This window comes from Rana temporaria, chromosome 9 (assembly GCF_905171775.1).
Source record: "Rana temporaria chromosome 9, aRanTem1.1, whole genome shotgun sequence".
NCBI lineage: Eukaryota > Metazoa > Chordata > Amphibia > Anura > Ranidae > Rana > Rana temporaria.
In genome coordinates this window covers 9842252-9854927 of record NC_053497.1, presented here as the reverse complement: position 1 = coordinate 9854927, position 12676 = coordinate 9842252, and the positions used below count along the sequence as shown (strand labels likewise).

Genomic DNA, 12676 nt, shown 5'->3' with positions numbered 1-12676 from the left:
GTCCTCGTCATCGCTGCTGCTGCTGTAGTAGTACTGACTCTTCTCTCCCAACAGCTTATCGTCCAGGGTCGTCATCGTCTCCTAAATGTAGGCAATGAGTATCAGGTCACTGTGTCATTTATTATTATTTTTTATAAACAGGTACATTTCTATCGATTTCATTTTTCTCATTAACCACTTGCCGCCCGCCAATGACATATTGACGGCGGCAAAGTGGTTGTAGAATCCTGAGTGGACATCATATGACATCCTCAGGATATTGAGCCGTTGCGCGCCCCCGGGGGCGCGCATCGCGACGATCGTTGTTGCGGGGTGTCAGTCTGACACCCCGCAACACCGATCAAGGTAAAGAGTCTCTCACGGAGGCTCTTTACCATGTGATCAGCTGTGTCCAATCACGGCTGATCACGATGTAAACAGGAAAAGCCGGTTAGGATGAAGGAAAAAAGCTGGGACAGCCGCACTCCAAAAAAAACTCCTCCTTTAATTAAAAATCACAAAATACATGCCACAGCAAAAAACAGCACAACAAGCTATGAAGAAGCACTAAGGCATAGTGCGAAACGTCAGCTTTTCTTTTGTTGTGCTGTTTTTTGCTGTGGCATGTATTTTGTGATTTTTAATTAAAGGAGGAGTTTTTTTGGAGTGCGGCTGTCCCAGCTTTTTTCCTTCATCCTAACCTGCATTTTGATTGCACTGCCTGCACCCTTGGCTCGGACCACAGGAATCAGATTACCTGGTTCTCTTTGAGCGGTTACCCACTCTCTCAAACAGGAAAAGCCGTTGACGGCTCTTCCTCACTCGCGTCTGACAGACGGGAGAAGAGGAGAGCCGATCGGCGGCTCTCCTGACAGGGGGGGTTCGCGCTGATTGTTTATCAGCGCAGCCCCCCCTCGGATGCCCACACTGGACCACCAGGGAAGGGCAAACTGTAAAAAAAAGCCAAAATAAAAAAAAGAACCCATAAAAAAACAAACAAACAAACAAAAAAAAATGCCAATCAGTGTGGGGTGGCAACATAGGTGCCACCCCACAGTGTCCATCAGTGCCACCCCACAGTGTCCATCAGTGCCACCCCACAGTGCCCATCCATGCCCAGTGCCCACCTATCAGTGCCCATCTGTGCCACCCAAAAGTATCCATCAGTGCCACCCATGAGTGCCCATCTGTGCCGCCTATGAGTGCCCAGTGCCGCCCATGAGTGCCCATCAGTGCCGCCTATGTGTGCCCATCAGTGCCGCCTATGTGTGCCCATCAGTGCCGCATACCAGCGCCGCCAATCAGTGCCACCTTATCTGTGCCCGTCAGTACTACCTCATCGATGTCCATCAGTGCCATCTCATCAGTGCCGCCATATCAGTGCCCGTAATTGAAAGAGAAAACTTACTAATTTACAAAAAAATTAACAGAAAAAAATAAAAACTAATTTTTTTTTCCAAATTTTCAGTCTTTTTCTAGTTGTTGCGCAAACAAAAAAAAAATCACAGAGGTGATCAAATACCACCAAAAGAAAGCTCTATTTGTGGGAAAAAAAGGACGCCAATTTTGTTTGGGTACAGTGTAGCATGACCGCGCAATTGCCATTCAAAGTGCGACAGTGCTAAAAGCTGAAAATTGGCTTGGGCGGGAAGGTGCGTAAGTGCCCGGTATGGAAGTGGTTAAAGAAGAACATTCACAAAATCAGCGATGGCGGCAGACGCACAATGACGGCGGGATTCTTCTAACCAAAGACACGGAGGTGACATCGGGCAGATGAATAAAATGTGAGAGCGTCGGGTGTCTTGTGCGATTTCTGATCTCTCTGAGCGCGACGGGCAGTGAAGAAGATGTACGTGTCAAGTGGTGGTCCCGAGTACAGGGTGGCTTTTTGCATTAACCACTTAAGGACCGCCGCACGACAAAATGGCACGGCTGGGCACAGGGACGTACATGCGCGTCCCCTTTAAGAGCACAGCTGTGGGTCGCGCACTTGTGGCCCGGTCCTCTTCTCAGTGACCGTCCCTGTGGGAACAGCGGACCCGATCGCCGCCGGTGTCTCGCGATCGGGTCACAGAGCTGAAGAACGGGGAGAGGTAAGTGTAAACAAACCTTTCCCCGTTCTTACTAGTGTGAGTGTCACTGATCGTCTGTTCCCTGTGTTAGGGAACGACGATCAGTGATGTCACACGCACAGCCACGCCCCCCCCCACCGTAAGAATCACTCCCTTAGGGCACACTTAACCCCTACAGCGCCCCCTCCTGGTTAACCCCCTTCACTGCCAGTGTAATTTTCACAGTACATTGCATTTTTATAGCACTGATCGCTGTATAAATGACAATGGTCCCAAAATAGTGTCAAAAGTGTCCGCCATAATGTCGCAGTCACGATAAAAAAAAAAAAAAAAAAAGCTGATCGCCGCCATTCCAAATTTTTTTTTTTTTTATAAAAAATGCAATAAAACTATCCCCTATTTTGTAAACACTGTGGGCCAGATTCAAGTACATTTACGTTGCGCAGTGGCGGCGTAACGTATCCCATTTACGTTACACCGCCACAGGTTTACAGCGTAAGTGCCTGATTCACAAAGCTCTTACCTGTAAACTTGCGGCGGTGTAACGTAAATCTGCTCGGCGCAAGCCCGCCTAATTCAAATGGGGCGGGCACCATTTAAATTAGGCGCGTTCACGCGCCTGTCGGATCTTAGCCAAAAGCCGTTTTGTGAATTACAAATAAAGATACGACGCGGCAAATTTGAAAGTACGCCGGCGTATTTCCTCTGTGAATCTGGCCCTATAAACTTTGCGCAAACCAATCAATAAAACACTTATTGCGATTTTTTTTTACCAAAAATATGAAGAAGAATACGTATCGGCCTAAACTGAGGATAAAACATTTTATATATTTTTGGGGGATATTTATTATAGCAAAAAGTTTAAATATTAAATTTTTTTCAAAATTGTCGCTCTATTTTTGTTTATAGCGCAAAAAATAAAATCCGCAGAGGTGATCAAATAGCACCAAAAGAAAGCTCTATTTGTGGGAAAAAAAGGACGCCAATTTTGTTTGGGAGCCACGCCGCACGACCGCGCAATTGTCTGTTAAAGCGATAAGTCGTTCGCGAATAGGGCTGTACGTAAGTTACGTTCACGTCGAAAGCATTGTGACAGTTTGCGGCGTAATTTGGAGCATGCGCACTTGGAAACGTTCACGGACGGCGCATGCGCCGTTCGTAAGAAACGTCAATTACGTGGGGTCACAAGTAATTTTAATAAAACACGCCCATATCAACCACATTTGAATTAGGCGGGCTTACGCCGACACATTTACAGTACGCCGTCGTAACTTAGGGCGCAAGTTCTTTCTGAATATGGAACTTGCGCCCTAAGTTACGGCGGCATAGTGTATCTGAGATACGCTACGCCCGCCGATAGATACGAAAATGTATCTGAATCCGGGCCTATGTGTGTGGGGGAAACTAACACGGCACATCACCCTGAACACACCATCCCCACTGTGAAACATGGTGGTGGCAGCATCATGTGGTGGGGATGCTTTTCTTCAGCAGGGACAGGGAAACTGGTCAGAGTTGATGGGAAGATGGATGGAGACAAATACAGGACAATCTTAGAAGAAAACCTGTTAGAGTCTGCAAAAGACTTGAGACTGGGAGGGGGGGGGGGGTTCACCTTCCAGCAGGACAACAACCCTAAAGTACAGCCAGAGCTACAATGGAATGGTTTACATCAAATCACATTCATGTGTTAGAATGGCCCAGTCACAGTCCAGACCTAAATCCCATTGGCCCAGATTCAAGAAGCAATTGCGCCCGTGTAACCATAAGTTACACAGCGCAATTGCTCACTTGCTCCGGTGTAACGAGTGCTCCTGATTCAGGAACCTCGTTACGCCGACTGCAGCCTAAAATCTGCGCGGCATAAGGCTCTTATGCCTCGCAGATTTTAGGCTGCATTCTTGCGTGTGCCGCTAGGGGGCGCTCCCATTGTGATCAGCGTGTAGTATGCAAATTGCATACTACCAACTGATTCACAAACTTGCGCGGGCCCCGCGCAAGTCAGGTACGGGGTTTACGTACGGCAACTTTAGCGCAAGGCTGCCCCTTCTAATAGTAGGGGCAGCCAATGCTAAAGTATAGCCGCCGCTCCCGCGCCGTGAAATTTGAATTTCACGTCGTTTGCGTAAGTGATTCGTGAATGCCGCTGGACGCCATTCACGTTCACTTTGAAGCAAATGACGTCCTTGCGACGTCATTTGCCGCAATGCACGTCGGGAAAGTTTCCCGACGCAGCATGCGCTGTACGCTCGGCGCACCTAATTTAAATGATTCCCGCCCCGGTGGGATCATTTACACTGCGCGCGCTTACGCCGGGCAATTTTGCCGGCGCGCCCTCACAATTTACGGAGCTACTGCTCCGTGAATCGAGGGCAGCGCAAAATATTTGCGGGGGCGCAGGGTAAAATCGTTGCCCTGCTCCCCCGCAAATATCGCGCAAATGTACCTGAATCTGGGCCAATGAGAATCTGTGGCATGACTTGAAAATTGCTGATCACAGACAAAGAAAATTCAAGGGGTATGAATACTTTTTCAAGGCACTGTATATACACACACCTTACCTATTTTCAGTCCATTCGTGTGATCCGGCTCCCCTGTGTCACTCATCGGCAGAGGAGCAGAGAGAACGCTCAACAACGACCGGGGAATTGGGGGATGGGTGACGTCACCCCGTAGGCTCTCAGAATTCCCAGCTGCATTCTCTCCACTCTTCTGCACCTGCCGCTGACTGACACACACGGGATCATGTAACCCGCACCGAAGTGTATACATCATTTGTACTCAGGTGAGTCAGCAAAGGGTGTTAAGCGAAGGGAAGGAGTATTTTTAAAGACTAGTTAGGCTGGAATTCTACTTTAACCACTTCCAGACCGGCTCACGCCGATTTACGCCGGCACTGCCACTTTCGGATGCCCCCCGCCGCAGGCGATCGGATCCTCTTCTGTGCTGGGTATGGGAATGAGTGAGAGGAAGATGGCCTGTCTCCGTACCATTGCAGGACGGAAGCAACGTCAAAAACGTCATGTCCGCCCATAACTCTTAACCGCTTGAGGACCGCCGCACGCCGATATACGACGGCAGAGCGGTTAAGCTGGGCACAAGGGCGTACAGGCACGTCCCCCTTAACCCCCGGACCATATTGCTGGTCAAAGACCGGGCCACTTTTTGTGAATCGGCACTGCGTCGCTTTAACTGACAATTGCACGGTCGTGCGACGTGGCTCCCAAACAAAATTGGCGTCCTTTTTTCCCCACAAATAGAGCTTTCTTTTGGTGGTAATTGATCACCTCTGCGGTTTTTATTTTTTGCGCTATAAACAAAAATAGAGCGATAATTTTGAAAAAAAAAATAATATTTTTTACTTTTTGCTATAATAAATATCCCCCAAAAAATATATATAAAAAACAATTTTTTCCCTCAGTTTAGGCCGAGACGTATTCTTCTACCTATTTTTCGTAAAAAAAAAAAAAAAAAAAAAATCGCAATAAGCGTTTATTGATTGGTTTGCGCAAAAGTTATAGCGTTTACAAAATTGGGGGTAGTTTTATGGCATTTTTATTAATATATATTTTTTTACTAGTAATGGCGGCGATCAGCGATTTTTTTTCGGTAATGCGACATTATAACGGACTCTTCGGACACTTTTGACACATTTTTGGGACCATTGGAATTTTTATAGCGATCAGTGCTATAGAAATGCATTGAATTACTATAAAAATGCCACTGGCAGGGAAGGGGTTAACACTAGGGGGGGCGGGGAAGCGGTTAAGTATGTCCCTGGGTGTGTTCTAACTGTAGGGGGGGTGGCCTCACTAGGGAAAATGACTGATCGCTGGTCATACATTGTATGAACAGAAGATCAGCATTTCTCCCCTGACAGGACCGGGAGCTGTGTGTTTACACCCACAGTTCCCGGTACTCGCTCTGTAACGAGCGATCGCGGGTGCCCGGCGGTGATCGCGACTGCCGGGCACGCGTGCGGGAGTCAGAAGCGAGCGGGGGGCGCTCACGCGCCCCTAGTGGCCGATTCGAGAGCCGCCGTAGAGCTACGGGTTCTCGCACACGAGAGCCGACCTGCTGCCGTAGAACTGTGACCCACGGCATGTAGTTAAGAACCCAGCCGTGGATCACGAAAAGCGCCGGCGCGCTCGCGTCCCGGTCCCAAGCTCCGTAACCGTGGGACCCGATCGCCGCCAGTGTCCCGCGATCGGGTCACAGGGCTGAAGAACGGGGAGAGGTAAGTGTAAACAAACCTTCCCCGTGCTTCCTAGTGGCTTGTCAGTGATCGTCTGTTCCCTGTCATAGGGAACGATGATCAGTGACGTCACACGCCAAGCCACACCCCCTACAGTAAGAATCCCTCCCTAGGACACACCCCCTAAAGTAAGAATCGAAGCCACAGCTTGTGAGCCACGCCAAGCCACACCCCCCCTACAGTAAGAATCCCTCCCTAGGAAACACTTAACCCCTACAGGTTAACCCCTTCACTGCCAGTGTCATTTTCACAGTAATCAGTGCATTTTTATAGCACTGATCGCTGTATAAATTACAATGGTCCCAAAAAGTGTGTCAAAATTGTCCGATGTGTTCGCCATAATGTCGCAGTCAAAAAAATAAAATATATTAATAAAAATGCTATAAACCTATCCCCTATTTTGTAGACGCTATAGGCCAGATTCTCGTAGATCGGCGTATCTTTGCGCGGGCGTAACGTATCCATTTACGTTACTCCTCCGCAACTTAGACGGGCAAGTGCTGTATTCTCAAAGCACTTGCTCCGTAAGTTGCGGCGGCGTAGCGTAAATCGGCCGGCGTAAGCCCGCCTAATTCAAATGTGGAACAGGGGGGCGTGTTTTATATAAATAACTTATGACGTGATTGACGGCATGCGCCGTCCGTGGAATATCCCAGTGTGCCTTGCTCCAAAGTACGCTGCAAGGACGTATTGGTTTTGACGTGAACGTAAATGACGTCCAGCCCCATTCACGAACGACTTACGCAAACGACGTAAAATTTTCAAAATTCAACGCGGGAACGACGGCCATACTTAAAGCGGGGGTTCACCCTATCGACGAAAAAAAAAACCTTGTAATCGTACATCGAAGATACCGGGGAATGGGCGTTCCTATGGTGAGAGAAGGTGATTGACGGCCGGCTCTGGCGCGTCACGCTTCTCCGGAAATAGCCGAAATAGGCTTGGTCTTCACGACGCGTGCGCATAGCCTGTGCGCAGGCGCCGTGAAGAGCCGAGACCTACTCCGGCTGTCTTCGGGGAGAGTGACGTGCCAGGGCCGGCCGTCAATCATCCTCCCTCTCCATAGGCACGCCCATTCCCCGCGGGAGCCGAAATCTACGATGTCCGATTACAAGGTGAGTCCGGGGTTAAAAAAATCGGGACAGGTATACTGTAGCTCGCGCTACAATGCCTGTCTCGATGGTAAAATGTGTCGGGGGGGGGGGGGAACTACCTTTTTAACATTGGTACGCCGCACTTATGCCTCATACAGCAGGGGCAACTATACACCGGGAAAAGCCTAACGTAAACGGCGTATCTGTACTGTGCCGGCCGGGCGTACGTTCGTGAATTGGCGTATCTAGCCGATTTACATATTTCTAGGCGTAAATCAGCGTACACGCCCCTATCGGCCAGCGTAAATATGCAGTTAAGATCCGACGGCGTAAGAGACTTAAGCCCCATACACACCATCAGATTATCTGCAGATTTTTGTCTTCAGATTTACCAAAACCATATAATATGAGGTCAAACCTTAAGAGTTTCAATTTGTATGCAATCAGACAGGCCCTTGCACTACATGGTTTTGGTAAATCTGAAGACAAAAATCTGCAGATAATCTGATGGTGTGTATGGGGCTTTACGCCGGTCGGATGTAATAGAAATCTATGCGTAACTGATTCTAATGCCCCGTACACACCATCAGATTATCTGCAGATTTTTGTCTTCAGATTTACCAAAACCATATAATATGAGGTCAAACCTTAAGAGTTTCAATTTGTATGCAATCAGACAGGCCCTTGCACTACATGGTTTTGGTAAATCTGAAGACAAAAATCTGCAGATAATCTGATGGTGTGTATGGGGCTTAAGAATCAGGCGCATAGATACGACGGCTCGGACTCAGAGATACGACGGCTCGGACTCAGAGATACGACGGCTCGGACTCAGAGATACGACGGCTCGGACTCAGAGATACGACGGCTCGGACTCAGAGATACGACGGCTCGGACTCAGAGATACGACGGCGTATCTCCTTTGAGAATCTGGACCTATAACTTTTGCGCAAACCAATCAAACGCTTATTGCAATTTTTTTTTACCAAAAACAAGTAGAAGAATACGTATCGGCCTAAACTGAGGGGGAAAAAAACGTTGTTTTTTTTTTTTTATAGATTTTTTTTGGGGGATATTTATTATAGAAAAAAAGTACAAAATATTGTTTTTTTTTACAAGATTGTCGCTCTATTTTTGTTTATAGCGCAAAAAATAAAAACCGCAGAGGGGATCAAATACCACCAAAAGAAAGCTCTATTTGTGGGAAAAAAAGGACGCCAATTTTGTTTGGGAGCCATGTCGCACGACCGCGCAATTGTCAGTTAAACGACGCAGTCCCGAATCGCACAAAAAAGAGCTCCGATCAGGAAGGGGAGTAAATCCTTCTGGGGCTGAAGTGGTTAAAAAGGTGCCGCTGTACGCCGACGGCGATTTGCGGGAACGAGCCGGCCTGACGCTGTGTAAAGATGGCGGCTGGTCAGCAAGTGGTTAATGAAATCCTTTAGAGAAAATAATAAGTGGATCTTTTTTTCCTCCCTCCGGTTTCCTCCCACATGCTGGTCACTCATTGGCTCCTGTCTGAATGTGGCCCCTGGTATGAGTGGGAGTTAGGGGCCACCTTAGAGTGTAAGCTCTTGGGGGCGGAGACTAATGTGAATGTATAATATTTATATGAAGTGCGGCGTGATTGGACGACGTTACACAAGCGCCTGTAATAAATAAATCCCGGAGATCGGAGCCGATCCGCCGACACCGGAGAAAGGAGGAGATTAGAGGACTTTCCATAATTCCGGCTTTCTGGAGATTAGGAAATGCGTTGTCATGGAGACCGGAGAACGGCGGCGGGGGAGGAGGATAAACCTTCATCTCTTCCTATATATAATATTTATTATCAGACCCAGAGATGAGAGGACACAACGCTGTGATTGGCCCTTTACCACCCAATCAGCTGTGTCCCAAGGATGTCACATGACGCCCTCTCAGAACTGGGTGACGTCGCTGTTCTGGGAATTTATGGGTGGCACTCATAGGCGACACTGATGGGCACTCAAAGGGTGGCACTGATGGGCGACACTGATGGGTACTTATGGGTGACACTGATGGGCATTCATAGGCGGCACTGATGGGTACTTATGGGTGGCACTGATGGGTACTTATGGGTGGCACTGATGGGTACTTATGGGTGGCACTGATGGGCACTCATGGGCGACACTGATGGGCACTCATAGGCGACACTGATGGGTACTTATGGGTGGCACTGATGGGTACTTATGGGTGGCACTGATGGGTACTTATGGGTGGCACTGATGGGCACTCATGGGCGACACTGATGGGTACTCATGGGCGACACTGATGGGTACTCATGGGTGGCACTGATGGGTACTTATGGGTGGCACTGATAGGCGACACTGATGGGCACCACTGATGGGTACTCATGGGTGGCACTGATGGGTACTCATGGGTGGCACTGATGGGTACTCATGGGTGGCACTGATAGGCGACACTGATGGGCACCACTGATGGGCACTCATGGGCGACACTGATGGGCACTCATAGGCGACACTGATAGGCGACACAGATGGGTACTTATAGGTGGCACTGAAAGGTGACACTGATGGGCACTCATAGGCGGCACTGATGGGCACTCATAGGCGGCACTGATGGGCACTCATAGGCGGCACTGATGGGTACTTATGGGTGGCACTGATGGGCACTCATAGGCAGCACTGATGGGCACTCATAGGCGACACTGATGGGCACTCATAGGCGACACTGATGGGCACTCATAGGCGACACTGATAGGTACTTATGGGTGGCACTGATAGGCGACACTGATGGGCACTCATGGGCGGCACTGATGGGTACTCATGGGTGGCACTGATGGGCACTTATGGGTGGCACTGATGGGCACTTATGGGTGGCACTGATGGGCGACACTGATAGGCACTGATGGGTGGCACTGATGGGCACTCATGGGTGGCACTGATGGGTACTCATGGGTGGCACTGATGGGTACTCATGGGTGGCACTGATGGGTACTCATGGGTGGCACTGATGGGTACTCATGGGTGGCACTGATGGGTACTCATGGGTGGCACTGATGGGTGTGGGTGGCCATCCGAGGTGGGGGGTCTGTTCTGGTAAACAATCAGCACAGACCCCCCCCCCCCATCAGGAGAGCAACACGATTTAAATTTGCAAAAATAAGTCTACACATCGGCCTGAGGACCGCAAAAAGACCCGCTAACGGCTCTCACGCTACGATTGGACGGACGCCGCGGCTGATCCAAACCCGGCGCAGGAATCACGCTCCTCTATAGGAGGTCTAAGGACCGCCCCGCCCCCTGCGCTTGGAAGACACTGTGACATCACTGGATTGAGCCTGGCGACCACAAAAGACCCCTCTAGACCTCACGTCCCGCCAGTTACGCGTCTCCCGTGGCGACGGCCGCGCAAAATAAGGGGACATGTGATGTGAAGGGGCCCCCAAAACAGCGAGGGAGGGGGGGGGCACTAAAAGGTGGAGTTCTGCTTTAAGGGCTACACAATAATGGCGGCCATCACTAGTTACCATGGCAACAAAGAAAAGACCCCAATATAAGAGAACTGACCGGATACAGCCAACCAGGACTATACATCCCAGAGACTTCCCCCCCTCGTTATATACACACACCGGGGACCCCCGACCACACCGGACATATATATATATATATAATATACACACACCGGGGACCCCCGACCACACCGGACATATACATATAATATACACACACACCGGAGACTTACCGACCGATCTCCGCCGTTCTCTCTACACACAAAGGCAACCCTCCGCCGCTTCCGCCAATACAGTCTCCGCAGCCGTGATTGGCCGCCTGCACTTCCGGTTTCCAAAGACGATGACAGAAGGGGATTAGCCGGCCGCTGATTGGTTAAAGGATTATACTACGTTCCTGTGATTGGCTGCGGCGTTCTTCCTTGTTCTTGCTATGCTAGTGAGATTTCCAGGCTTGTACCGCAGCGACATCTGCCGGAGGATGAGCTAACAGGCGTGTGCAGCGGAAGGGAACAGGGGAGGTGGTGTGGCTGAGGTGTATATGTGTATATATATATATAAAATTATACAATTTTGCGCTTTTTTGTTCTTTTTTTTTTCATCTTTAAAATCTACTTAATTAGAAAACTATTGAAAAAAAAGATAAACAAACAAAGAAAACTATATCGAAATTAATAAGAAAAAACATAAAAAAAAATAAAAAAAATTAAATAAGCAAAATAGATTTTATATCCAAACCCAGTATGACAACAAATAAAATAAAAATACATATACAATATATATATATATTTATTGTATATGTATTTTTATTTAATTAAGTAAGTTTAAAAAATGAAAAAATAAGAATTGTTATTAATGAATAAAAAAAAAATATATATATATATATATATATATATATATATATATATATATATATATATATATATATATATATATATATATATATATATATATATATATATATATATATATATTTATAAAATAAAAATACATATACAATATATATATTTATATTTGGAAACCGGAAGTGCAGGCGGCCAATCACGGCTGCGGAGACTGTATTGGCGGAAGCGGCGGAGGGTTGCCTTTGTGTGTAGAGAGAACGGCGGAGATCGGTATATATATAAGCCTCACGTTCAATCACTGTCCAAATCTTGCCGCCTCAACCTTCGCAACATCTCCAAAATACGCCCATTTTTAACCAATGACACCACAAAACTCTTAATTCACTCCCTGGTCATCTCTCGCCTCGATTACTGCAACTCCCTCCTCATTGGCTTACCGCTGCATACTCTAACCCCCCTTCAGTCTATCATGAATGCTGCTGCCAGACTGATCCACCTTACCAACCGCTCTCTCTCTGCTACTCCCCTCTGTCAATCCCTCCACTGGCTTCCGCTCATCCAACGAATTAAATTCAAAATGCTAACAATTACCTACAAAGCCATCCACAACTCTGCCCCCAGCTACATCACTGACCTAGTCTCTAAATACCAACCTGTACGTTCTCTTCGTTCTTCTCAAGACCTCCTACTCTCTAGCTCTCTCATCACCTGCTCCCATGCTCGTCTCCAGGACTTTTCTAGAGCCTCTCCATGCCTATGGAACTCCTTACCCCAATCTATCCATCTATCTCCTTCTCTATCAGCTTTTAGAGGATCCCTGAAAACCCTTCTCTTCAGAGAAGCCTACCCTTCCCACACATAACTGTTTTTTCATTTGAGTCCATCTGATCATCCCCCACAGCTAACTACCCTTTGTTCCATTTGACCCTCCCTTCTAG

The 12676-nt window shown here is 48.0% G+C and overlaps 1 protein-coding gene across 3 annotated transcripts in view; it reads right to left on the bottom strand.

The window, feature by feature from the left end:
• PDCL (phosducin like) overlaps nt 1–11316 on the bottom strand; it is a 16135-nt gene extending 4819 nt beyond the window's left edge. The window contains exons 1-2 of one of the 3 annotated variants that reach the window (XM_040322756.1): nt 11116–11316; nt 1–81 (exon numbers count right to left, since the gene is read on the bottom strand). The exon at nt 1–81 is cut by the window's left edge and continues 79 nt beyond it. In XM_040322756.1, coding sequence (XP_040178690.1) covers nt 1–75 — 75 coding nt within the window. In that variant the 5' untranslated portion in view covers nt 76–81; nt 11116–11316. The remainder of the gene's footprint in view (nt 82–11115) is intronic. The other 2 variants (XM_040322757.1, XM_040322754.1) reach the window with 2 other exon arrangements.
• Nucleotides 11317–12676: the final 1360 nt, after the last annotated feature.